We start from the raw sequence: 26414 nt of genomic DNA, 5'->3' as shown, positions 1-26414 counted from the left end.
CCAGCCAGACTCCTTCAGGGTGCTGTCAACTTGAAGCCACAGCACAGGGAGCAACTCCTGGGAGGCCCAGGCCCCTGGGCAGAGGGGGGACACCACACCTGGCCAAGGCCTTCAGCCAGGAGGCCAGTGACGGCAGGGCAGGGCAGGGGAGGGCAGGGGAGGGCAGGGCAGGGCAGGGGAGGGCAGGGCAGGGGAGGGCAGGGCAGGGCAAGGGAGGGTAGGGGAGGGCAGGGCAGGGTAAGGGAGGGGAGGGTAAGGGAGGGGAGGGCAGGGCAGGGCAGGGGAGGGCAAGGGAGGGTAGGGGAGGGCAGGGCAGGGGAGGGCAGGGTAAGGGAGGGCAGGGGAGGGCAGGGCAGGGCAGGGCAGGGCAGGGCAGGGGAGGGCAGGGCAGGAGAGGGCAGGGCAGGGGTCCCGGCCTCTCTCCACCCCAAGGCGCCTTCTGGTCTGGGTGCCACTGGCCCCCAAGGCAGCCCCGGAGGCCTCAGCACCTGCAGGGCCCCACTGCATGCCGGGAGGGGTCAGCAGAGTGGCGGGGGCAGGGGAGCTCCTGGCCCAGCCCAGTGAGGCGGTGCCTGGCCCCAGGTGGCAGGAGTGGGCGGGGCCCCTGCCCGGCTCTGCCAGCCTTGCTGCCCAGCCCTGCAGAGCTGCTCATCGCTGCCCATCGCTGCCCGCCTCTCCAGCCACCACCGCTACCCACCACACGCTCCTGCTTGTCACCTTCCAGAGTAAGTTCAGCCAGCAGGTGCCGGGAGGGAGGGGGGACCAAGGCCCCCTACCCTCCACACCCAACCCCAACTCCTGAGAGCAAGGCAGGGCGGCGGGACGCCGTGTCGGGACACAAGCACATGCAGGGCGGGCCCGAACCTCAGGCTCTGGGGGAACCTGTCTGCAGGCCATCAGCCCGGCTTCTGGCCCACCCCCTCCTCCCAGGCCAGGCTCCAAGGCCCAAGGGGTGCAGCCTCACACCCCTGGGTGCTCTGCCCAGCCCAGCCCAGGTAGCCGGGGTGGGGCACGAAGGGACTGGCGGATGCCCTGGAGACGGGAAGGGCAGGGGCAGCATCCCACACCTGCACTCAGCCGGCTCAGCCTGGGATGCAAATGGCAGCCACACCCCGGGGCCGTGGGCTCAGGTCCTGCCCGGGGATCCCACCTTCGCACAGCGGGAGGGTACGCAGCCCCCCCAGGGGCCCCGGCTTGCGGGGCAGTGGGGGAGGGGGCTGGCGCGGGCACCCTGGGCCCCGGCGGGGAGGCTGCGGACTGCGGCGCAGAGCCTGGGATGGAAGTTTGCCCTGCAGTTAATGAGCTCCTTTGGGGAGGGGAGGCATGGCTGACGAGGCTGTCTGGGACATCTGGGCCCCGCGCCCTGGCCCCACCTCAGGCCACGCTGGCAGGAGACGGCCCCCAGGCCCGGACCCCCTCCCTCAGTCCTGGGGGCTCGGGACGGGACGTGAGCGCGGTGAGCAGCCCTGGCTGTTGCCTCTCCCCTGCCCCCCAGCTCCAGGCTGGCGACTTCCGAAGCCCCCGACCCCATGGAGGAGTGGGACGTCCCACAGATGAAGAAAGAGGTGGAGAGCCTCAAGTACCAGCTGGCCTTCAAGAGGGAGATGTCTTCCAAGAGCATCCCCGAGTGAGTGCCGCCCACCCAGCACCTCGTCCACCTGCCCAGGCTGCTCATTTGCATGAGCCAGGACCAAGGGGGCAGGGGAGGGGCCATGGGAGGGGCCATGGGGGGCAGGGGAGGGGCCATGGGAGGGGCCAGAGGATGGGCCATGGGAGGGGCCATAGGGGGCATGGGAGGGGTGGGGGGGCAGGGGAGAGGGTAGGGGAGGGGTGGGGGGCAGAGGAGGGGCCATGGGAGGGGCCATAGGGGAGGCATGGGAAGGGCCAAAGGGGGGGCATGGGAGGGGTGGGGGGGCCACAGGAGGGGCTGGGGGGAGGGAGGGGCCAGAGGGGGTGGCACAGGAGGGGCCAGCAGGGAGGAGGGGGAGGACACAGGAGGGGCCACAGGAGGGGCTGGGGGAACAGGAGGGGCCAGCGGGGGGGGGGGAGGGGGGGGGGGCAAGGGTGCAAGGGTGGGGCCAGAGGGGGGCACGGGAGGGGCCAGAGGGGGGGCACAGGAGGGGCCAGCAGGGAGGAGGGGGAGGACACGGGAGGGGCCAGAGAGGAGGCATGGGAAAGGCCAGAGGGGGGACTGGGAGGGGTCAGGGGAGGGGCAGTGGGGGAGGACACGGGAGGGGCCAGAGGGGGGGCTGGGAGGGGCCGCACCCTCAGGTAGCCAGGATGGCAGCTGGCACTCTCGGGCACTCATGCCGGCCCCACCCACAGGCTGCTGAAGTGGATTGAGGACGGGATCCCCAAGGACCCCTTTCTGAACCCCGACCTGATGAAGAACAACCCCTGGGTGGAGAAGGCCAAGTGTGCCATCCTGTGAGCGTGGTTTGAGCAGCGCGGCTGCAGGTTTATAAAGACTCCTTCCTGTGTGTGTGTCTGTGTCTGTGTCTGCGTCTGCGTACAGTGGGGGCAACGCCGCCGGCCCTGGGGCGGGCCTACAGCAGGTCCCTGATGTACAGGCTGCGCCGCACGGCGTTGGAGACGCCCTCGTTGAAGCGGAACCACACCTCGCTCCTGCCCAGGGCCACGCCCATACGCAACTCGGCAGCGTCCTCTGCAGCCTTGGCCTCTGTGGGGACCACACCGTTTCACCCCAACTAACCTCCTACACCCCCCCGCCCCCCAGCCCCGGTCCGGCTCTCCCAGCCACCACACACCTGTGCTTGGGGTTGCAGCTCTCCTGACCACCACTCGTCCAAAGAAGTCCCTCTCGGGCTGGTGGGAAAAGAGCCATCAGACCCGTGGCCTGGGGGGGGGGGGGGAGGATGGGGGGAATGGGTCTGGCCAGCAGATCAGGAGAGAGAAGGGACTTAGAGCCTTCCCAGGGCAGAAAGAACACAACCACCTCTGAGCAACATGCCAGGGCCAGGGAGCCGCTCCAGCCCGAGAGGCCGCACGGCCAGCCTCTCCCGCACGGCCGCCCCGCCCAGCACCGCACCTGCGCCTCCAGCCCGGGAGGCCGCACGGCCAGCCTCTCCCGCAAGGCCACGCCGCCCAGCCCCGCACCTGCGCCTCCAGCCCGAGAGGCCGCACGGCCAGCCTCTCCCGCATGGCAAGGCCGCCCCGCCCAGCCCCGCACCTGCGCCTCCAGCGCCACCCTCTTCACCATGTGCTCCAGCCCGAGAGGCCGCACGGCCAGCCTCTCCCGCACGGCAAGGCCGCCCTGCCCAGCCCCTCACCTGCGCCTCCAGCGCCACCCTCTTCACCATGTGCTCCAGCCGCTGCTCGTGACTGCGCAGGGCAGGCCGCTTCTCCCCTTTCTCAGCACTGCTCCCCTGCGGGCTGGCAGGACCTGGGGGGACCCCGGCCACCTGCAGGAGCGATGTGAGGGTCATTAAACAGGGCCAGGCCACGGTCATGTCCACCTCGGGGCTGGGGGCCAGCTCACCTGGGGGTTGTCTCTGGCCCAGGCCAAAGCCTCTGCCCGCCGCATCTTCTCCACCTCAATCTCCCGGGCAATGAGCTGCTTGGCCTGGTAGGTAAGGGGCTTGCGGGCGGGCATCTGAGGGAAGCGGCAAACTTCCTCCATGTTCCTGTTCACGTGGTCAGAGAACACCAGGGCACTGGTCACCAGCCAGAGACACCGACGGCGCCTGACCTGGCGCGGGGGGTGCCATGCCACGCCTCCCCCGGTCCCACGGCAGTCAGCGCCCCTGGCACACGCACACGAGCCCACAGCGAGGGCCCCCAGCTGTACCGAGGGGGGTGCTGTGAGAAGCTGAAGCGGCCCGGGCCTCTCGCGGGCAGCAGGACCCAGCCTGCGGCAGCCACGCGTCACAGCAAAGGGAGCCGGGCACGCACAAGGGAGACGCCGAGTCTGCACGTCTCTGCAAGGCTCCCCAAGCAGGGCCTCCAGCACGGCCGCGGCTGCGCTGGCCTGGACCACCCGTGGACATCTCACTGGGACCCCCGGCCTCCCCGCTCCCTGCCGTGAGCTCTGGGGGACTCACGGCTCCAGCTTGTAGAGGTACTGCCCATCCGGGGTGCGGGCCTGGCGGTAGGTGAGGCTGTAGGCTAGCATGGTGCCCACCAGGCTGGACAGCTGCTGCTTCTCCCGGGCGCTGTACAGCTGCGTGCTCACCTAGGCAGAGGGGGCGGAGAGGAGGCTGAGCAGGGGAGGCCCCGCAGCCAGAGCCCGCGCGTCTCCGTGGTGCGCAGCGCTCACCGGCCGCAGCTTGGGCGCGAGGACGTCCAGAAGCAGGCAGAGGGTGTCCAGGACGAGGGCCTGCGGCGTGGCCCGGCTCCGGGTGGCCGGCGTGATGCCCGACACCAGTGTCTGGATCAAGTTCCTTGTGTGGCTCATGCGGCTCTGGGCCTGGGGCAGAGAGTGAGCCAGGGCCGAGCTGGGAAAAGCCGGAGCCGGGAGGCCGGGCGGTGGCGCAGGCGGGGCGGCTCACCTCCTGCTGACTGCTGGGGAAGGAGATGCGTGGCACGTGGCTGCAGGCAAAGAGCACGTGGAAGGCCGCAGGGAGGAAGGGCAGGTAGCACAGGAGCTGGAAGTTCTGGCCGTGGTAGGCGGCCCCCTCCACCAGGTCGTTGAAGGCCAGCCAGTCAAGGCCCGAGCACACCGTGCCCAGGCTGGAGTCCCGCAACCGGAGCCTCAGGAAGTTGTCAAACAAGCCCTGCGGGCAGCAGGGCCTCAGCGCCGCGCCTGGGCCTGGCACCCTGCCCCTCACGGCAGACACCACCTAGGGGGCCCTGTGGATCTGGGTGGAGGAATCTGCTCCCAATGCTAGGAAGTGGCTACAGACCAAGGAGCCCACACTGACTGAAGACAGCAGCCCCAACCAGAGACAGCAGCACGGCGCCCAGCTCTGTGACCGACCCACGGCCCCTCCTCACCCAGCCCTGTGGGCTCCTCCCCACCCACGGCCCCTCCTCACCCAGCCCTGTGGGCTCCTCCCCACCCACGGCCCCTCCTCACCCAGCCCTGTGGGCTCCTCCCCACCCACGGCCCCTCCTCACCCAGCCCTGTGGGCTCCTCCCTCCCCACCCACGGCCCCTCCTCATCCTACCCCTGTGGGCTCCTCCCTCCCCACCCACGGCCCCTCCTCACCCAGCCCTGTGGGGTCCTCCCCACCCACGGCCCCTCCTCATCCTACCCCTGTGAGGTCCTCCCCACCCCATGGCCCCTCCTCATCCTACCCCTGTGGGCTCCTCCCCACCCACTGCCCCTCCTCACCCAGCCCTGTGGGGTCCACCCCACCCACAGCCCCTCCTCATCCTACCCCTGTGGGCTCCTCCCTCCCCACCCACGGCCCCTCCCCACCCAGCCCTGTGGGCTCCTCCCCACCCACGGCCGCTCCTCATCCTACCCCTGTGGGGTCCTCCCCACCCACGGCCGCTCCTCATCCTACCCCTGTGGGCTCCTCCCCACCCACGGCCCCTCCCCACCCAGCCCTGTGGGCTCCACCCCACCCATGGCCCCTCCTCACCCAGCCCTGTGGGGTCCTCCCCACCCATGGCCCCTCCTCACCCAGCCCTGTGGGCCCCTCCCTCCCCACCCCAGGTTTTCAGATGGGTCACAGATTCCCAGCTGCTAATCCAAAGCTGCTTAGCACTGGAGGCAGCTTAGGCAGGTTTTCCAGGGGAGGGGGAGGACTCTGACTTCAGAATCCACCTCTACCTTGGGTACCCACATCCAAAATGGAGCTCCTTCGCTCCCAGGACACCCCGCCCACCCTGGACTAGAGCAGAAGACCCACAACCTGCATCCCGGGACCCCAGCAGAGCACAGGGACCCACTGCCAGTCCCCCCCCAGCCCCCTGCGCTCTGGAGGCGGAGGGCGTCAGGGTTTCAGAGGAAGGCGGGTACCTGGACCACCTTCTCATGCTCGCCCACGGCGGCAGCAACGCGCAGGATGTGGTGGAAACGCTGGGAGGCCAGCGACAGGGAGCTCGTGTCCCCCTCACCGTGTGGAAGCGCCGGGGCTGGCACAGGCTGGCCCTGACCCACGAGTCGCCTGCAGGCAGAAGCGGGAGGCAGGGAGTCCAGGGAGACACAGGGCACCCGCCTCTCTCAGAGGGTCATCCTGGCAACACCGGCGCTGGCCGGGGACACCAGAGGGCTGGCCGGGGACGCCGGAGGCTGGCTTAAGCCCCCAGGCCTGGCAGGAAGACTGCTCAGAACTGACCTGGGGGCTGGGGCGGGTGTCAGGGAAGGGCATCTCAGCGACCAGCCTGAGCACACAACATCCCACGGACCTAGGAGGCTCAGAGAAGCCTGAAGGCTGGTCAAAGGCTGCAGGCCTCTCGGCACTAGGTGTGAAGCTTGGGTGCTGAGCCCAGCTCAGGACACCACGGGCGTCTCTGGCTCTGAGCACTATGGCTGTCTGGGGCCAAAGCTGGCCTGGCATTCCTCCTACCTCTGAGCCCGGGGCAGCTGGAACACGTCCTGCCACACTGAGAAGAGCCCCTTGCGCTGGTCCTTCAGACCGACGCGGGTGGTCTGCACATCCCGCACACTCAGTTCCCGGCGGCCACGCCCGTACAGGAACTGGACACAGGTGGTAGAGTGAGAGGCAGCGCCCCGCCTGGCCCACTGCCCAGGCCCCCTCCCACCCATCCACCTGGGCCACCCATCCACCTGGGCCACCCACCCGCCCACCTGGGCCACCTCCCACCTGCCCACCTGGGCCACCCACCCGCCCACCTGGGCCACCTCCCACCCGTCCACCTGGGCCACCTACCTGTCCATCTAGGCCACCCACCTGTCCACCTAGGCCACCCATCCGCCCACCTGGGCCACCTCCCACCCCCCACTTCCCACCCCCCCACTTCCCACCCCCCCACCTAGGCCACCTCCCACCCGCCCACCCCCCAACCTGGACCACCTCCCACCCGCCCACCTCCCACCCCCCACCTGCAAGGTGTTAATGCAGGCACGGATGTCGTTGTCTGTCTTCTCGCAGAGGGCTGCCAGCGCGCCCGGGTCTGACCGCATGCCCTGCCGCAGGGAGATCTAGAGAAAGAGGCGGTCCACGCTGCTCCAAGAGCACGAGCGCAGGCCACTGGCCCCAGAGTCCAATCCCTAGACATAAGCAACAAGCCCTCCTGGAGGGCCCACAAGAAACAGGTTCACAGGAAGCTGGGGTTCACAGGAAACTGAGCTCACAGGAAACTGGGTTCACGGGAAATGGGCACAGAGGTAACAGACCCACAGGAAGCAGGTATCCACAGGAAACTGGCTCACAGGAAGCATGGGGCCCACAGGAAGCGGGGGCCCACAGGAAGCGGGGGCCCACAGGAAGCGGGGGGCCCACAGGAAGCCTGGGCTCACAGGAAGCAGGGGCCCACAGGAAGCGGGGGCCCACAGGAAGCGAAGATTCACAGGAAACAGGCCCACAGGAAGCATAGGCCCACAGGAAGCATAGGCCCACAGGAAGCAAAAGCCCACAGGAAGCAAAGGCCCACAGGAAGCATAGGCCCACAAGAAGCATGGGCCCACAGGAAGAGGGGATTCACAGGAAACAGGCCCACAGGAAGCAGGGGTTCATGGGAAGCAAGGGCCCACAGGAAACATGGGCTCACAGGAAGCGAGGGGCTACAGAAAACAAGGGCTCACAGGAAATAGCCTACCCACCCACGGCTACAGGCCAAGCTGGACCCGGACTAGATGGAGAAGGGGTGGAGGCATTTCAAAGGAGGGAAAATAGGGGCGGGGTGGGAGGCCAGGGCTCCCTGTGCCCCCAAGCCTCCACTGACAGCCACCCTGCTGACCTCCTGAAGCCGCTGCACCAGCCTGGAGGGCAGAGTCGGGGGGACGTGGAGCAGAAAGGCCTGCTGCTTCAGCTGCCGCAGGGAGGGAGCAAACCTACGGGAGGGAGGTGCAGCACTGGCCGTACCACGGGCAGGCTCGGGCCCACGCCAGGGCAGGGGCCGCCCACGCCAGGGCACACCCACTCACTGGTCGTTGCAGATGCAGATAATGGGCCTGGTCAGAAGGCCTCCACCCGCCTGGCGCCGCCCTCCACCCGCGGGCACCGCCTGGGTCCCTGGCTCCGCTTCCTGCGGACCTCCACGGTTCACGACGCTCAGGAGAACGTTGACGGCCGCCTTGGGGCAGGAGCAGAGGGGACCGGTGAGTTTTGGCCTGAGTCCCCCGGCCGCCCTGCGCCCCAGCAAGTAGGAGGGACTCACGGTAGGAGCCCCGTCAATCTCATCAATGATCAGGCAGTTGGGCCGGCCCCCTGCGCCCAGCACCGACTCCATCTGTGTGGCCGCCTCAATGCGTGTCCGGAAGGCCTCGGGGCTACGGTCATCACTGCACAGCGTAGAGCCCAGGAGAGGGGTCACTGGCAGACACAGCCCCTCCACAGGGCGGCCTCTGTGCCAGAGCCACACCCACACGGTGCCTACCACGAGACACGGCAGCTGCCAGCAAGGCCAGCCAGGCCCACGCGGGGAGTCATCCCACCCACAGCCCCAGCCCCCACCCGCAGGAGAAAGCCCACCCTCAACCAGAGATGCGCACACACGCCTCCCACCTCGCGTTCATCTCCACCACACAGTACCCAGCGTGTCGGGCAACCACGTGTGCCAGCGTGGTCTTGCCCAGCCCCGGGGGCCCGCACAGCAGTGCCACCTGCAGGTAAGAACAAGGGGTTCTGCGGCCCTGGCCTCTGGGAAGCTCCCACAGGACAGCTGGAGACGGGGAAGCAGAGAGCTCAGAGCAGAGGACCCTGCGAGAACTGACACAGCCAGTACCGCGTGAATGACCCCAGCGCCCTCCACAGCCCTCCAGTGAACACGGTCACCGATCTAACCACTGAAACAGATTCAAGCCCAAACACAACCAGAGAAAAGGCTGACGCTGGCTCTTCCCATCAGCCCTGGTGTTGTCACGCCTGCCCAACCTCTAGAACTAAAAGTATCTCAGGACCCCTAAGGCTGCAGTGGGACTGGCTGCCAGAGACCAGACCTTCAGGCTCAGGGAGTCCACACCAGGGTAACACAGGACTCACCTTCTGCCGGGGCCTCCGGCTGGGGTCTAGCTCGGCCTCCAGCATCTCCTCCAGCACCTGCTCGTGGCTTTTCCACTTGCCAGGGGCTGTGGCCTCCTTCCCTGTCCGTGCCGGCTCCACACTGGGCCTGGGCTTCCGGGCAGGCCTCTCCTGCCCAAACACCACCAGGTCCCAGAGCTTCAGCCATTTGAGAAGGCAGCGATTGGTGAACTGCAGGGGGAGGAGACATGACCTAAGGGAAAGGTCCCCTGAGCCACCAGACCCACCACAGACGGGAACACAGGCTCAGAGGAAGGCCCTGCCAATAGGTAAGAGCAGATCTCACACCAGGGCCTGTATCCTCACAGCCCTGAACCCAATTCCCCACCCTAGCCAGGGAACTCCAGCACCAGAAAGGTACCCAAACCCCTAACCTAGCTCACAGGTTCACAAGCAGTAAGCCAAGTCTATGCCGACTCAGTTTCCCCATCTACAACTCCACACCACTGTAACAGGCTGGCAACACAACCCACAGCTAACAGAGAAAGCCGACCACCAGTCATATTTGAGCAATAACACAGTCTCACGTCATCACTGAGCAGCTCCGTGTAGTGTTGGGGTGCAAATTCATCTACCCAGAGACAGTGTTGGGGGGTGTCAGCAAGCTCTTCCTCAGGAGCACCCACAGGTTGGGCCTCTTCCTCTTCAGACCTAAGGCTGGAGAGGATGTGTCCTGAGCTAACAAGCCCCAGCTATGACCCCTGACCTGGACTGTGCTAACTGTGTACGCCACAGGGTTGGTCCAGGAACCAACACTGGACCCAGGAGCAGAAGGGCCATCAGTCACCTGTGCAGAAAGTCTGAGAGACGCTGGGTCTCTTCAACCAGCCGCTGCCGCCGCTGTGCAAACAGAACAGGCTGAAGTCAGACAGCTCCAGTGCACAGTCCCTTCCCTCCCACCCCAGCCCAAACTGCAGGCCCCACCTCACTGTCAACTTGCTCCTTCAGGGAGGTGAAGGACACACCCAGCAGGTCCAGCTGGCCACGGCCTCGCCACTGGACATTCGAGAGGGGGCTCTGGGTGGGGAGAAGACATCATCATCTCTGGATACAGTGCCCACCCCTAGAAGCTACCTGGCCAAGTGAGACAGAGGAGAGCCTGTCTCCATAGATGGGAGCCAAAGGACGAGAGCTTTGAGGGAGCGGAGCAAGGGGAGGGCAGGGCGGAGAATCCGTTCGCCTCATGCCAGCCACAGTGGCCTGTAGACCACCTCCCGCAGGGTGGTGGACGGTGGGCACGCCCTGCTGGCAAAATGGGCAAATATGATCTGCAGAAGACCTTCGGGGACCACAAGGCACACTGGGAACCCCTTTCTGTAAGCACCTTCCTAGACAGCACCCACCTGTACCCCAGTGCCCGTGGGGTCTGCTCGTAACACCAGAAAGGCCCGGTCGCCGCCTGTGGATGTCACATTGATGTAGTCCTCCAAGGTGGGAGGCCGCCTCAAGACAGGGTTGCGGGGAGCCGGCAGGGCGTGTGCGGGGCCCAGCTCAGCGCCGGGGTCCGGAGGCCTGGAAGGGGCCGAGGTCCAGCTCCCATCTTCCAGAGTGCCCAGCCGGCCTCCACCCCCCCCCCCACACACACAGAACTCCACCTCCCAGGTAAGGGAATTGGCAGTCCCTAAGCCACACACCCAACACCCCAGAGCTCTGGGGGAACGTCAGGACTCAGCGGGGGAGTGATGGCCCCAGGAGGGGAGTCAGGAAACGGTGGTTCCTCTATCTCTGAATCGAAGTTCAGCCTCTTCACCACCTCCAGTCTGGGGCGCTTGGCCCTGGGGGCTACAGAGACAAGCAAGGAAAAGACGGTCCCTCCCACACCCCATCTCAGCCCCACAACCTCCCTGCCTCACCCCTTCCACACACGTGCACGCATGTGCACACATGCGCGCACACACACAGTGTCTCAGCCCTCTTGCTCCTGCACTCTAGGCACACGCACACGCACACGCACAGTGCCTCAGCCCCTCTTGCTCCCGCACTCCGGACACGCGCACGCGCACACACACACACACACACACACACACACACACCGTGCCTCAGCCCCTCTCGCTCCCGCGCTCCGGGCACGCACGCACACACACACACGCACACACACAGTGTATCAGCCCCTCTCGCTCCCGCGCTCCGGGCACGCACACACACACACCGTGCCTCAGCCCCTCTCGCTCCCGCACTCCCGGCGCCCGCACATACTGGGAGGCGGGGGCCCGGCCGGCTCGACGCCGCCCACCGCCCGCTTCGCGGCCCCGGCCGCCTGGAAGCCGGGCCGCGGGCCAGGCCGCGGACTCGCGCAGGGCGCCGGGGCCGGCGTTCCCGCGGACAGAGGGTCGCGGTGGCCGAGCGGGGCTCCGGCCGGCTCCGGGCAGCGCGGCGGCCCGCCCTCCAGCTCGGCCAGCACCTCCAGCTCGGCCTCGAACTGCCGGTGGAAGTCGTCCTCCACGCCCTGCGCCTCGGAGTCCTCCATCCCGCCGGGCCCGAGCTCCGCTCCGCCGCCCGGCCGCGCGCTCCGAACCGCCCGCGCAGCCGCCGCGTCCCGCCCCCGGAACGTCCCGGCGCCGCCAATCAGCGGCCGGCGTGCCCGGCGCCGTCCGCCATTGGCCACCGCGGGCGTCCAATCACGTCTCAGAGGTCGGAGTCGCGGGATGGCGGCGCTCACCATTGGCCCTCACGGCCGTCTGTCCGCGGCGGGGCGGGCCGCGGCGGGGTGGAGGCGGGGCTGCGCGCGCAGGCTGGGCCTGGAAGCGGCACGGGCTGCGGGGTCTGCCCGTGAGTGGTACGCGGGGCTGCGGCCGGGGCGAGGCGGCGGTGTCGGGACGAGGAAGCCGGGGCGGGGCGGGGCGGGGGCAGCGGCCGCTCAGACCTCCCGCGGGCGGGGCGGGGAGGAAACCCGGCGGGGCGCCGCAGCCCCAGTGCTCGCTCGGAAACTGGGCCGCGGCGGGGGCGGTGGACCGGACGGCGGGGCGGGGGAGGTGGGCGGCCAAGCTGTCCCCCCCGTGTCCCGGGCATGTTGAGCCCTCTTGAGCGCAGACCCTGGCCGGGCGGCCCCGGCCGACGCCACTGCCCTGGTCCTGGTGGGAGGCACATATAAGGGCCCCAGCGGGTGCGGGTGCGGGTGCGTGGCGCGGGGGGGGGGGGGGCTGCAGGCCAGGGATCCCGGCTCTCCTCCCCAGGCCTCACTCCCATCTACAGGGTAGTCGGGCCATGGAGCCGGGCAGCATGGAGAACCTGTCCATTGTGTATCAGAGCAGTGACTTCCTGGTGGTGAACAAGCACTGGGACCTGCGCATCGACAGCAAGACCTGGCGGGAAACGCTGACCCTGCAGAAGCAGCTGAGGCACCGCTTCCCGGAGCTGGCCGACCCCGACACCTGCTACGGGTTCAGGTAGGTACACACAGCTGGCTGTACTCATCCCAGGGAAGCAACCCGGCGCTGGACTGCGCCCAGAAGTTGGGGACTAAAATACCACGACTCCTCTCCCTGCCCAGGTTCTGCCACCAGTTGGACTTCTCCACCAGTGGCGCCCTATGTGTGGCTCTGAACAAGGCAGCAGCAGGCAGCGCGTACAGATGCTTCAAGGAGCGGCGGGTCACCAAAGCCTACTTGGCTCTGGTGAGGTGGGGGCATGGGGTGGGGGGGGTAGATTGGCTCTGGCAAAGTCTAGGTGGTTGGGGGGGGGGCAGGGTTAGAGCTCAAAACTCCCTATCCACTTCAGCAGGCTTCAAACGTGAGCCCCTGGTTCCAGATGGTCAACTGGGTACAGGGCAGGCTTCCCAGCGGAGGCAGGCTGGTCTTGTGAGCTGAAGGGGTTGCTCCTGTTTGGCAGGTTCGGGGTCATGTCCAGGAGCACCAGACGACCATCAGCTATGCCATTGGCAGGAACAGCACGGAGGGCCGGACCCACACCATGTGCATTGAGGGCACCCAGGGTACGCAGGCTGGGGCAGGGGCTGCGTGCACACCTGCTGCAGAGACAGCACCAGCCCAGGCAGGTGCGCCTTGGGGGTGACTGGAATCCCAGGGCTGGCCCAGCCCACCGCCACACTCCTCTCTGCCCCCAGGTTGTGAGAACCCAAAGCCAAGCCTCACAGAACTGGTGGTCTTGGAGCACGGGCTGTACGCCGGTGACCCCGTGTCCAAGGTGCTGCTGAAGCCCCTCACAGGTGCGTCCAGTGCCCCCCCCCCCGTGTGACCCCGAGGTGGAAGCAGTGTGGTCTGCCTGAGGTCCCCCACCTCCTGGGCAGAGCGGGTGGCTAGGCCGCGGCCCCGAGGGTCTCTCTGCCTCAGAGCCTGACATCTCGTCGGCACGGGACGGGGAGGCGCGGGCCCCAGAGACCATTGTGAGGCTCCACAGCAGAACTGGGTGCGGCGTCACGGGGCGCCTGACCCTCCCTCCCCCACCCGCAGGACGGACGCACCAGCTTCGCGTGCACTGCAGCGCCCTTGGCCACCCTGTTGTGGGCGACTTGACCTATGGGCAGGCCACGGGCCCAGAGGACCAGCCCTTCCGCATGATGCTGCATGCCTTCTACCTGCGAATCCCCACTCGGGCCGAGTGTGTGGAGGCCTGCACGCCAGACCCTTTCCTGCCTGCCCTTGACGCCTGCTGGAGCCCCCACACCCTGGTGCAGCCCCTCGACCAGCTTGTGCAGGCCCTACGGGCCGCCCCAGACCCTGACCCCACGGAGGGGGAGCCCGGGCCTGCAGCCCCCCCACCCGAGCCCGGCCGGCCCCCTCCCGAGACCCAGGCCCAGCGAGCCTCCTGCCTGCAGTGGCTTTCGGAGTGGACCTTGGAGCCAGACAACTGAGAGCTCGGGCTGGGAGGGGCAGCAGAAAGCCACCGGGGCTGGAGGATGGCTACTGGGCCTGGGAAGGCTTTTCTGGAAACATTCCCCCGGAGGAACCCAGTGTCTTTCTCCTGGAACAGGAACATCAGTGCAAGGGTCTCTGTCTTCTACACTTGCTTGAGACCACGCTGCTGGGCGGGGTGGAGCCGGGGCCTGGAAGCCTTTGCTCGGACGGGGCCCTTCCTGGGCCCACTGACTCAGCAGAGCCACCTGGCCCCGGCCTGGCCCAGCCATTTCCTGCATTCTGAAGCACTTTGCTCCACTCAGAGCCCCTAATTCTCCATCGGGCTGGACCCACAGCCTGCGCCCTGCTTGCCTTATGCCTTTGCTTTTGCCAGACTCTCCTGGGCTCAGCCTCCTCTGCCTGTTTCCGGAGTATGGACGCCCTCCACTTGCACCCGGCTACCAAGCCTCGTGTGATGCGTCTGCTGTATGGGCTCAGGGCCGCAGCGCAGTGTGACCTGCCGGACTCCCACGCGGCAATGTCCGTCTCTGGGAGTCCCGGGCCTCACCTCCACGCCATGCTGGTGCGGCTGGAATCTAGAATTATAAATAAATGCTTAGTTGTTAATCCTGAGAGCTTTCACAGGTGTACCTGATTCACGGGCTGGAATGTTCCAGACCCTTGCTAGCCCTGCTTCCTGCAACCAGGATCGCCCTGAGACTTCCCGGCAGGTACAACAGACATGGGGGTCTTGGCTGCTGACCTGCTCAGCAGGAACTCAGCACCCCACAGCCCTCCTAGCCAAAAGCATCAGCCTCCAGCCAGCTGAAGCCTGTTCCTTGTGGCAGCCTGTGTCTGGATCCACAAGGCCTGGCCACGCATGCGCGTGCATGCGCACACACAGGCTCCTGGGAGGGCCACGGGGTCCCGAGCCTGCTTCATCTGCCAGGAGAGCAGAGAGGATCCGGTTTGTTCCCTTCTGGTTCACCCCCGGGCTTCACAGGCCTCCTCGCTGTGGGGCCCTTGCCCTCCTGGCCCACAGCAGTGCTCAGGAGAGATGCTTCTGGAAGCTCCACAGGAGAACCCACCTCGGGGACGGGCCCACCACCCATGGCTCTGCCCCTCCCCTCGCTGTCACACCTGCTGCTGCCACACGGTGGCGCTGCCGGCCGGCCGCCGCCCTTACTCTATCCCCAAGGTGCCCTGGCTGCCGGAGAGGCAGCGTCTGCAGGGTGAGACCTGCAGGGGCTGGGACTGACACCCCCCCCCCCGGGTCCCCCAGGCAGGGCTGTCCCGAGACCCCTAGAGGCCGCCTAGGCCTCCCTCTCTGCTGCCTCTGCCCGCCTGTGTTCTCCACTCCGTCCCGGGAGCCCTGCCGTGCTCCGGCTCTGGGAGGGCCTGTCAGGAAGGCAGAGGCTGCCGGCTGCCGTTTCCCCAGCTGTCAGCGCACACAGCCCAGGTCAGCTGGGGCCCCCAAAGCTGGCATAGGGGCACCTGAGACCCTGGGGTGCAGGTGATGTTGATGCTGCAGCTGCATAGGGCCAGGCTGGGCTCAGTTTGGCCTGGGACATCACTGCTCTTTGCAGTTAGCTGGGAGATGCCCTAGACCCTGGAGAGTCAGAAAGTTCCTCCTCTGGTCTACCCTCCTGCCTGGCTCCATGTGCCCCCGCCCCCCAAGTCCGGACTGTGGAGCCCCGTGCTCCCAGGGCTGCTGGGGCCTGGCTGCAGCCGTCAGGACGGGGGCAGTCTCCTGGTGTGTCCCGGCACATGGCTCTGCCCTGAGGGAGCCTGCCACGGACACGCAGCCAGCCAGCCCTCTGCACTCCCGGACACGCACGCGGGACCCCGAGCAGCGGCGCGCAAGGCCCACGAGGACTGAGACACAGGAGCGCACACCCTTCCACACAGACACAACACAGATGGCAAACAGGCTCACCCCACCCCCGGGGGCGCGGGCGGGGCTGGCCCTGGGTGCCAGCCAACTCTGAGCTCAGCATTGCGCTCCCCCAGGATCGGGGACCAGGTGCGGCTGTGCTTGGGGCCCCCTGGGGCTGAGAGGATCGTCACCCCGCACGGCACAGCCCCTCCCCACAGGGTCCCCCGCAGGCACCAGGCAGGGGCAGGCACCAGGCATGGACAGATGCACCGAGCCAGGCATGTAGGCAAGCAGACACAGTGTCCCTGCTCCCCACCCCTGCACGCAAAGCTCAGCCGCAGGAACTGATGTGCCCAGAGGTTAAGATCAGCAGTGTCTGGAGCAACCGATCTGCAGCTGCCTGCACCCCGCAACCATTTGGCCCAAAGCAGCCCCATCTGTGCATGAGGCCCGAGCACCTTCTCTACCACAGACCGCACTGCTCCTGCTCAGGTGAGGGGCGGGTACTGGGTGGGGTAGGGGCCAAGCCTCTCTTTTGAACTCTGTACTGGGCAGTAAGTCTGTTTTTCTCCCAGGCTACATAGGCCCAGGAGACTGAAGAGGCCTCAAGAGCCATCAGATGGTGTGTGCAGGGCTTTGGGGGGTCGGTGGCACCCCGCTTTGGGTGGTACGTGCGGGGTTCGTGGGGCCAGCGGCTCTCCACAGCCCCTTTCTGTCCCTAGAACTGGGTCTCAATGGTGGTGCAGGTGCCTGGGGCCTGGCCATGGTCAGGCCCATCCAGCCTGGCGTGGCCCCCGCATAAGGGCATCTCTTCCCCCGCCTGAGGGACCTGCTGTTTGTGACAGGCCCTCCCTGGGGTCCTGCTGCTGATAAGGCAGGCCGGCTCGGCAGCTCCGCTCCCCTTCCCTCTGATGCCCATGGGGGGGTTGTCTTCTCCCCCAGGCCGGCATCCTGCGCGGTCCTCCTCTCCCGCTGGTCCTGGACCCGAGAGCTGCCTGTGCCTGGCTGCCCTGGGACATCTCAGCCACCATGACCAGTGCACGCCGCCACTCCTCCACCGGACCCAGAGCAGGTGAGAGGACAGACGGACGGACGGGGGCCCGGGCCCCCGGGGGCTCTGCCGTGCCCAGCCTGGGAGGGATGGGGTGCCTAGTGCTCCAGCCTGGTTTCCTGGCATCCTTGCACTGCCGTCCCCCCTCCCAGGCCGGCCGCGCCCACGCACGCCGGCACACGGGTGGTGGACAGGAGCCCACGCCAGGACAGGCATGATGGGTGTGTGCTCACGCCCTGTGACACACGCCACATTCAGACCCGCGCATGTGCGCGTAGGCGCTCCCGTGAGCCTCCCACACCAGCTCCGGTTCCTCCACACAGGGAGGCGTGGCCGGGGTGGGCGTCACAGGCATCTGGGGGGCCCCCCGGGGTGGGCGTCACAGGCATCTCGGGGGGGGCCCCCCGGGGTGGGCATCACAGGCATCTCGGGGGCCCCGCAGCCCCGACGGCACGCGCTCCACTCTCTTCCAGGTGCTCTGGTCAGCCCAGGCCTGGCCCTCCTCTTGTCCCTCACAGCCCACTGCTCCAGCGCCCAGGCCAACAGCGCCCCCCGGGCAGCGCTGGCTGCCACAGCGGCTGACCCCTGGGCCAGGTGAGTGCACACCGGTCAGAGCAGAGGGGCCGCTGTTGGGGTTCCCTGAAGAGAGACCACGCCCAGAGTCTTCCCAGGTGGGGTTCCTGCACCCTGGGCTCTGGTCTCAGGCCTGACCGCATCCCCGGCCACCCACTCAAGGTCCAGTTTCCGAAGGCGCCTGGCCATTGTCCAGAGTGCAGCCAGAAGTAAAAGCCATCTTGAACAACGAAGGGCCAGGACCTTGCCAAAGGTCCCCCCAAACCTCCCCAAGCCGCCTCCTGCAGCCTTCAAACCCCATTAACCCACCTGTGCGTCCCCAGATCCTCACCTCTTCCCAAGTCTCTTAGCTCTCCTCCACTTGGTCATCTCCTGGCATCCAGGGATCTCCCGCCTGGGCTGGACAGTTGTCCTCCTCTTCTCTAGGATTCATAGTCCCTGTGAGCTGGTCATTTAGTGAAGTGGATGGTCCTGGAGGAGCAGGGACCCAAGTAGGACCAGCCAAACCCAGGCTAATGTCACCCCACACAGAACACACACACTCTCTACGTATGCGTTTCACTGCAGTCATACCTAAGGAAGGCTCTAGGAGACGGCTGGTCTTGTGGCCACATTTAACCCCCATACAGCTAAGAATCCACCCATCAGGGGGCTCCTTGAAAGAGGAAATGGATGAATGGATGGATGGGCAGGTGGATGGCCGGATGGGTGGGTGCATGGATGTGTAAGAGGGTGGATGGATGAACAAATGGATGGATGGATGTATAGATGATGGATGGATGAGTGGTGGATGGATGGATGGGTGGGTGGATGGATGATGGATGGATGTATAGCTGATGGATGAGTGGATGGATGGATGGATGGATGGATGGATGGAAGAAAAGCTATTTCCTGCCTCTCACTCTCCCAGTGAGAGGAAACAGTCTGACCTTGATTCCACGTGCTGTAGCCTGGCCTTTCTCAGAGCTGCCAGTCCCAGCTTCTCCCAGCTTCTCAGTGCCTTCCCTTTCTGTCCAGGGCCAACGCTGCCCTCCTGCAAGACTTTTGGTGCCAGCCAGCCAGCCAGCTACCCCGGGAGCAGCTCTCAGCTCTGGTCAGGAGCCTGGCCTCGAAGCGGGTACCCCTCAAAGCCTGGCAGGTAACTTGGGTGAAGAGAGTGAGGGCATGAGGGGAAGCCGGGATCCCCGGGCAGCTGCAGATGGAGGTGTCCTGTATGGGTGCCCAGGGCCCCAGCAGAGGAATGGGCAGAGCCACGGCAGGGCAGGGCCGGGGGGATGCAGGCCTTGAAGTCCGGCCACCCCCCTTCCCTCAGAGTGGTGGTCACGGCAGGGGTAGTCGGTTGATGTGGTGACCGTCCAGAGGGACCAGGGTTCCAGGTGGAACCCAGCTGATGAGCTTAGGCTGGGCAGATTTGCCAGTTTCAGAAACATCACGGACTGGATGTGGTTGCGCATGCCGGTAACCCGCGCCACACAGGAGGTGGTCAGGAGAGGACGTGACCCAGTCGAGTTATTTTTCAGGCAAGACCTACCTGAAAAATAACTAAAACAAAATGGGTTGGGGACCTGGATCAAGCAGATCCTCTACCCAGCAAACATGAGGCTCAGTTCAAACCCAGTACTATCAAAAACAGACAAAAATAGACAGAAATGCGGCCTCTTTAGTGGCTCCAAAAGTCTGGCCCCACGGCGGGGGGGGGGGGGGTGTCTCTGGAGTTTCCAGCTTGTTCTCTGCCTCCCTGGTGAGCTGAGGATTTTCTCTACCTCCCCACCCCAGCCTCAGCCCAACTTAATAAAGGAAGAGAGCAGGGCACAGGTGGCTCATGCCTATAATCCTAGCTACTCAGGAGGCTGAGATCTGAGGATCACAGTTCAAGGCTAGCCAGGGCAGAAAAGTCCATAAGACTCATTTCCAGTGAACCACCAAAAAAAGAAGTAGAGCTCAAGTGGTAGAGCATTAGCCTTGAGCACTAAAACCCAGAGACAGCACCCCAGCCCTGAGTTCAAGCCTCAGCACCTGCACACATGCAAAAATAACCAGTGCCAAAATGGGGCTAGAGATGTAGTTCAAACAGTGGAATGTCCGCCTTGCGGATGTGAGAGCCTGCGTTCAAACTAGTACTGTAAAAAAAAACAAAACCAAAAACCCAGTGTATCAAAGCACAAAAGGGCTAACTTTTCTTCCTAGCCAGTGCTAGTACTGCCAAAAGATCTAAATAAAAGTCTGCTTTCAGACCACAGTGGAATCTAACTTGAAATCAATGAGTGATATCTGGAAAACTCCCCCAAAAAACTTGAAAATGAAATATTCAACTTTCTTTTGTGTGGTACTGGAATTTGAACTCATAGCTTTGCAGGACCCTTACCACTTGATCCGCGCCCTTAGCCCTCCTTCTGCCCTTTGGCCATTTCAGTTAGGGTGGCCCCTTCTTGTTCCAGCCAGACTCCGACCCACCTACAGTACCTGGTGCGGCCAGGATCACAGGCACAAACCATCACTGGATTTACTGGCTGAGATGCGGGGGGAGGGCGGGTTGTGTTTTTGGCCTGAGTTAGCCTAGAAACTCAATCCTCCTGCTCACCACCTCCTAGGTAGCTAGAATCGTAGCTATTTGGGTTTATGCACTGAAAGTGTACATTAGGAGGGAGAAAGATCTGAAGGAAGTGACAGAAAAGACCAATGAGACTGAAGAAGACAAAATCCACAAAATGAAGCTTCTTTGAACAGATCAGAGCTCCCAGCCAGGCCACGGTGGGGAACACAGAGAGCAGACGCAACTTATTAATATCAGACATGCACGAGCCACAGATCTGGTGGTGAAGGGCATAGCTGTGCACATAAGTGTAATAGCTGAGAGGAATGAAGTCCGGGGCTCAGGTGAGGAACACGGATCACCGGAATCACCAGTACTGCCAACGGGAGAAATGGCAGCAACAGTCAACTTGCCAAAGCTTCCAGATTGTTTTGAACATTTGACAGAATTGTCTTTCATGAGTAGGATGTGTGCGTGTGCATACACACACACACGCATTCACACATACACCAGTACTGGGCCTTGAACTCTTGCTTAGCTTCTTTGCTCAAGCCTGGTGCTCAACCACTTGAGACACACCTCCACTTTTGGCTTTTTGATGGTTAGTTGGAAATAAGAGTCTCTTGGATTTACCTGCCTGTGTTGTCTTTGAACTGAGATCCTCAGATCCCAGCCCCCTGAGTAGCTAGGATTATAGGCACGAGCTTCTGGCATGCAGCTCTGAATTGTCTTCGTTTTAGGTGCAGTTTTTACACCCCACAGATCTGAGTTGCTGATCTAGCTGAAATCTAAGCGTCTGTCTTTCAGCAGCGAAGTTAGCCCGTTTACACTGATTGCTATCTCCATCTGGCCTCATTTCTTCCGTCACACTTTACTTTTCCCTGTGCTGCGGTGTTTTCTCATACACCACCAACGGTTCACTAAAACGTGCACACTGCTGAGGGGGCAGGGGCTGGGCAGTGTCCCCCAGGGCCGGTCCAGACTGGATGGAGTGACCTGCTGCCCACCTTGCCCAGCTCAGCTGCCTAGCCAACCTCGCTGCGCGGCTCGGCCTCCAGGAGGACTTTGCCCTGCACCCTCCTGACCTCCTGCTCTTCTACAAGTGAGTGCCCCTGGCCCACCTCTCCCCTCAGGATGCCCAACAGCCACGGTGGAGCCTCTCCTGCAGGGGCCCCGGGCAGCAGGGGACAGTGAGGGAGGCCCAACCTTTTCTCCCCGACTTCCTATCGCCTGTCTGCAGCCTGAGCCAGGTGAGGGCAGCTGACTGCCGGGCCTTCACCCACCGCGCCACACAGGGGGACCCACAGCTGCTGGCCAACCTGCCTGACCAGAGGGCTGCCTTGCAGCAAACCGCCTGGACCTGCCTGGTAGGCACCTCCAGAGAGCAGGGGGTGGGCAGCAGGGCGGGGCTTCCTGCCCACCACTGACCAGCAGGGCGGGGCTTCCTGCCCACCACTGACCAGCAGGGCGGGGCTTCCTGCCCACCACTGACCAGCAGGGCGGGGCTTCCTGCCCACCACTGACCAGCAGGGCGGGGCTTCCTGCCCACCACTGACCGGTGGTCCCTGCAGGGCGGGCCCCACCTGCGGCTCAGTGCCTCAGACCTGGTTCTTCTTGGGGCCCTGGTATGTGACATGGATGCAGCCAGCATCCAGACCTCGGACCCAAGCGTGCTGCAGAACCTGCTACGCTGCCCCCAGCTGACCGCTGCCCAGGCAGCCGCCCTCAACACCCTGCTGGCCAGCGGGAGGACCCTGCTTGGGTAAGTGAAGGTGACGGGACTGGGAACGGGGACAGGGGATGGGGACGGGGACGGGGATGGGGGACGGGCATCCCCTCTGTGAGATGAGGGAGCAGCGTCCTGGGTGTGGAGGGCCATGGTCCTCAGTCCACTCTGGCCTTCCAGACTCGGGCACATGGCCGGAGGCTCTGGTGTCTACAGCACACAGCCCCATGCACTGTGTGTGGGCACCATCCGGGACCCCCCTCACACACCGCGGGGTCCCCTCTCTGCTCAGCGAGAGGCGGGTGGTACGTGGGAACCAACGCAGTGTCCCCTTCCTGTCAGGCCTCCTGGCTCCTGGAAGCTGGAGGGGCTGCAGGCCCTGGGACCCCTGGCTGCCTATGTCAGCCCGCGCCTGTGGGAGCAGGTGCAGGAGGTAGGAGGAGGCCAGGGTGGGGCTGGCCGCGGTCACCGGTGGCCTGTCCATGTCCACGCTGAGCCATCGGGGCCCCGGCCCTCCTGTCAGTGCACGGCAGGGCTGCAAGGGGGGCAGGAGGAGGGACCGGGCTGGCCCTCCCTGAGACCCAGAGCGGCAACATCCGCCCTGCCAGGCCGTGGCCCTGGACTTCTTCCAGAGTGTGGTGGCCGCCTGCCGGGCAGGGAGGCTCAGACAGAGAGATGCCAGGCACTTTGTCACCAGCTTCCTGGAGGCCAAGTCCCCCTCCGTGTCCTCGAGGCCCAAGCGGGGCACAGGTCAGTGTGGCATCGCGGCCTTCCCTAAGCCCATCTGATCTGGGCCAGATTCTCAGTCAGAGGTTAAGTGCGGGGCGGGGGGAGGGGGGTTCTGGCTGGGGTCAAAGTGGAAGGGAGGGTTGACAGCGCTGCCGCCGTAGCGGGACAGAGAAGTGGGCAGGACTTCCTTCTCAGCTCACAGCGGGGTGGGGTGTGGGCACAAGCCGGCCGTCCTCAGCCACAGGCCAGAGGCTGAGGTGCAGAGGATGTCAGCTCAAGGCCAGCCAGAAAGTAGAGTTTTTGAGACTCCATCTCTCCAGGGCAGCCAGGTGTGGTAGCACTCACCTATGACCCCAGCAGCTACAGGACTCCTCACAGGGCGGGCAGCAAGAAATAACCAGCAGAGAGCCGGCTAGGGGCGTGGCTCAAGGCCCAGGACACACACCCACACCACACACACACACACACACACACACACACACACCACACACCACACACACACAGACACACACACACCACACACACACACACACACACACACACACACACTGCTCAGCAAGAAATAACCAGCAGAGAGCCGGCTAGGGGCGTGGCTCAAGGCCCAGGACACACACCCACACCACACACACACACACACACACCACACACCACACACACACACACACACACACACACACACACACACACACACACACACACACACACACTGCTCAGCTGGAGTCTGGGCTGGCCAGCCCAGTCATCGGCACACCCCACAGGGAGATCCTGTGTCCGAGGTAACATCACGGCGGCCACGCTGCGGGATGACCTCTTCCTGGTGCGTTATGACTGCGTGCAGCTGGGGGCCTGCCTGGGCCACCCGGTGCTCAGGGCCAACCTGAACCCCCTGCTGCAGCACCCCCTGCCCGCCGAGTGCCAGCGCGTTGTCAAGGCCAAGCTGAGCCAGGTGTGTGGGCCGGGGGGGCCCCCCCCCCGCGCGGGTGGAGGGGGAGGCCCGGGAGGGCGGGCCCGCCTGCTGCCTCCAACCCCACCCCCCGGCCCCCCTCAGATCTACCCGGGCGGCATTCCTGAGGACCAGCTGCGTCTCATCACCTCTCTGGTTTACCTCTACTCCCTTGCGGAGATAAGCCAGTGGAACATCACGTCCAGAGACACAGTCATGGCCCTGCTGGCCTCGGACGGGGCCCTGCAGAACCAGACGGAGGTGAGGGGGGAGCGGGGGACGCCGCAGGCCCCTGGTTTGCTGGGCCTAGCTGACCCCCGCCCCCCCTCCCCGCCAGGCCGTCTTACAGAAGTTCCTGGACCACAATGGCACGGTCACCGGCGCCCTGCTGGTAGCCATCGGGGGCTCTCGCCTCTGCTGGATGAGTCCGCTGCAAATCCAGGCTATCCGGCCCTCCGAGCTCCGGTGAGGAACTGCGGTTGGCCGGAGTCCTGTTTGGGCTGAGGCAGTAAAGAGCTGATGCCCCCGGCCACCACCACAACGTATCACAAACGGGGTGACGTCTACTCTCTTCTGGAAACCAGTGTGCCAAGCCCAGAGCAGCAGGACAGGTCCCCTCCGTGCCCACAGCCGGCCTTGGCGCCCCGCCACCCGCCGGTGCTGCCAACAGGCAGCGAGGCCCGTCCCGCTGTCCCACTCTGCACAGCCCCTCCCCACGCGGCTGGGCCAGATTCCCGTCCTCCACGGACGCCAGGGACCGGCTTTCCTGCCAGCCCCATCCAGCCTAAATTCTTTGGATCTGATCTCATCTGCCAACACCCCGAGGTTCTGGGTGGACACGGCTCTGGGGGAGAGGCCGCTGAACCTGGTACCGAGCGGGAGAGGGCCAAGCAGCTCCCACCCTGACCCGCCTCACCCCACCCCAGGCTGGCTGGGGCCCTGGACATCTCCTCCTGCCCTCAGAGCCGGAAAAACGTGCTCTTCGCCAAGGCCCGGGAGGCCTTCAGCAGTACTAGGAGCTCAGAGGAATACTACCCCTACATACGTCCCTACCTGGGTGAGTGCAGCCCTGACAACCTCCCCAGACCAGCCCTCCCTCACCCCCTGCCCTCCCTCACCCCCACCCTCCCTCACCCCCACCCTCCCTCACCCCCCACCCTCCCTCCCCAGATCCACCCTCACCCCCGCCCTCCCTCCCCAGACCCACCCTCACCCCCTGCCCTCCCTCCCCAGACCCACCCTCACCCCCTGCCCTCCCTCACCCCCACCCTCCCTCCCCAGACCTACCCTCACCCCCTGCCCTCCCTCACCCCCTGCCCTCCCTCACCCCCACCCTCCCTCCCCAGATCCACCCTCACCCCCCTGCCCTCCCTCCCCAGACCCAGCCTCACCCCCCTGCCCTCCCTCCCCAGACCCACCCTCACCCCCCTGCCCTCCCTCACCCCCACCCTCCCTCCCCAGATCCACCCTCGCCCCCCCGTCCTCCCTCCCCAGATCCACCCTCCCTCACCCCCACCCTCCCTCCCCAGATCCACCCTCACCCCCCTGCCCTCCCTCCCTAGACCCACCCTCACCCCCCTGCCCCCTCCCTCGCCCCCCCGTCCTCCCTCCCCAGATCCACCCTCCCTCACCCCCACCCTCCCTCCCCAGATCCACCCTCACCCCCCTGCCCTCCCTCCCCAGACCCACCCTCACCCCCTGCCCTCCCTCACCCCCACCCTCCCTCCCCAGACCCACCCTCACCCCCCACCCTCCCTCACCCCCCACCCTCCCTTCCCAGACCCACCCTCACCCCCCTGCCCTCCCTCCCTAGACCCACCCTCACCCCCCTGCCCTCCTCACCCCTGCCCCCAGGCGGCGCGTCTGTGGATGAGCTGCAACACCTAGTCCAGGCCAACGTCTCCATGGACATCGACACCTTCACCAACCTCAACCCCAGCGTGCTGCAGGTGAGGTCTGCGGCCGCCTTGGTGGCGGGCGGCTGGGGCAGGGCAGGGCGGGCCGGGCTCCCAGCCCTGGGTTTGGTGTCATGGCCGGGCCGCTCCTCCAGGCCGGCTCTGGGCCTCGCCACCCGCGTGGTGCCCAGCCCAGGAGACAGCCACGGCCCCCCTCCCCCACGCCCCTCCCCATGACCCTCCCCCACACCCCTGTCTGCCCCCACGCAGAGCCTGAGCGTGGGCACCGTGACCTCGCTGCTGGGCCAGAACGTGGGGGACCTGCAGAAGGCCCGCAGCCACCCCACCATCAGCTCCTGGCTGCGCAGCCTCAGCGGGTCAGCTCTGAGGGAGCTGGGCCTGGACGCCAACCCCAGCAGCCCCGGCCCTGGCCTCGGGACGCCCCGGCCCTCCTGGACCACGCACCTGGCACTCCACCTGGCCCCCACCTCAGGCCTGCCCGAGAATGAAGCCGGAGCCCCAGCCTCAGGTTCGACCCGCTCCCCCTCCCCGCCCCCTCCCCAGCCACTAGCTACTCTTGATCCTGCGCTCTCACATCCCACATGGAGCTGCGGAGAGGGGACCCGACTGGACCAGGAGAGTAGCCACAGACCGAGGCCTCGGCCCCACGTGAGCCCCGGGCCTGACGGGTGCCCTCCTTTGTTCCACCCACAGGCAGCTTGCCGGTCCTCCGGAGATACCTGCCACTCCCCGTGGCCCTGCCCTCCGGCCTCCTGTGGCTGCTGCTGTAATGGACGGCTCTGAGCTGTGCACCGGGCATCAGGACCCCGGCCGCTGCGGGCAGCCCTGCTCCCACACAGCCAGGCTCACAAAGCTGCTAGCCTAGCCGAGCTGGATGCCTGCCCAGGCTGAGCGGGAGCCTCACACCCCAGGCCCCAGGAGGCCCCCCACCCACATACCTCGGCTCCCAGAGCCTGGTCTGGGAGGAGAGGGAGCATGCCCAGCTACAAGCCCAGGCCGGCAGGGAACAGAAGGCCCTTTGGCTGCTAGGACAGCCGGTCCGGGCGGCCCTTGGCTGTCACTGCCTTGTTGAGAGGATCTGAATAAAGTGTGGAGCTATTCTGCCACCTGTGTCTTTGCTAGGAGTGACACAGAGACCTTCCTGGGCCCAGACCTTCCCCC

The 26414-nt window shown here is 65.7% G+C and overlaps 4 protein-coding genes across 5 annotated transcripts; 3 read left to right on the top strand and 1 right to left on the bottom strand.

Annotated features, from left to right (window-relative positions):
* Positions 1 to 680: 680 nt before the first annotated feature.
* Positions 681 to 2431, top strand: LOC138825294 (guanine nucleotide-binding protein G(I)/G(S)/G(O) subunit gamma-13). Its single transcript, XM_070019690.1, has 3 exons — positions 681 to 725; positions 1496 to 1627; positions 2326 to 2431. The coding sequence occupies exons 2-3, from the start codon at positions 1530 to 1532 to the stop codon at positions 2429 to 2431; spliced, it is 204 nt and encodes a 67-aa protein (XP_069875791.1). The 5' UTR covers positions 681 to 725; positions 1496 to 1529.
* Positions 2432 to 2459: 28 nt separating this feature from the next.
* Positions 2460 to 11580, bottom strand: LOC138825293 (chromosome transmission fidelity protein 18 homolog). The gene is made up of 21 exons (XM_070019689.1): positions 11310 to 11580; positions 10748 to 10895; positions 10457 to 10625; positions 10038 to 10130; positions 9901 to 9953; positions 9641 to 9770; positions 9075 to 9284; positions 8598 to 8695; positions 8251 to 8374; positions 8018 to 8166; positions 7831 to 7924; positions 6974 to 7072; positions 6477 to 6607; positions 5927 to 6074; positions 4509 to 4733; positions 4277 to 4426; positions 4062 to 4192; positions 3500 to 3644; positions 3291 to 3422; positions 2769 to 2826; positions 2460 to 2680 (listed from the first exon to the last, which is right to left on the bottom strand). The coding sequence occupies exons 1-21, from the start codon at positions 11578 to 11580 to the stop codon at positions 2547 to 2549; spliced, it is 2892 nt and encodes a 963-aa protein (XP_069875790.1). The 3' UTR covers positions 2460 to 2546.
* A 244-nt stretch (positions 11581 to 11824) lies between these two features.
* LOC138825361 (RNA pseudouridylate synthase domain-containing protein 1) lies at positions 11825 to 14532 on the top strand. 2 transcript variants are annotated; one of them, XM_070019807.1, is made up of 6 exons: positions 11825 to 11889; positions 12306 to 12499; positions 12604 to 12727; positions 12942 to 13044; positions 13177 to 13278; positions 13523 to 14532. In XM_070019807.1, exons 2-6 carry the CDS (start codon positions 12318 to 12320, stop codon positions 13921 to 13923), a joined length of 912 nt encoding a protein of 303 aa, XP_069875908.1. In that variant the 5' UTR covers positions 11825 to 11889; positions 12306 to 12317; the 3' UTR covers positions 13924 to 14532. The 2 variants fall into 2 exon arrangements, with proteins under 2 accessions (XP_069875908.1, XP_069875909.1); XM_070019808.1 differs by having other exon boundaries at positions 11856 to 11882.
* On the top strand, positions 14340 to 26369 carry LOC138825267 (mesothelin-like protein). The gene is made up of 16 exons (XM_070019663.1): positions 14340 to 14489; positions 16725 to 16854; positions 17307 to 17427; positions 18424 to 18544; positions 20956 to 21041; positions 21180 to 21306; positions 21511 to 21701; positions 22008 to 22098; positions 22274 to 22415; positions 23153 to 23340; positions 23443 to 23598; positions 23675 to 23802; positions 24264 to 24394; positions 25192 to 25286; positions 25503 to 25761; positions 25947 to 26369. The coding sequence occupies exons 1-16, from the start codon at positions 14340 to 14342 to the stop codon at positions 26021 to 26023; spliced, it is 2193 nt and encodes a 730-aa protein (XP_069875764.1). The 3' UTR covers positions 26024 to 26369.
* Positions 26370 to 26414: the final 45 nt, after the last annotated feature.

This window comes from Dipodomys merriami, unplaced genomic scaffold (assembly GCF_024711535.1).
Source record: "Dipodomys merriami isolate MVZ:Mamm:240054 unplaced genomic scaffold, mDipMer1.0.p SCAF_137, whole genome shotgun sequence".
NCBI classification, from domain to species: domain Eukaryota; kingdom Metazoa; phylum Chordata; class Mammalia; order Rodentia; family Heteromyidae; genus Dipodomys; species Dipodomys merriami.
The sequence above is the reverse complement of the archived record's forward strand: the minus strand, read 5'-3'. Positions and strand labels throughout refer to the sequence as shown.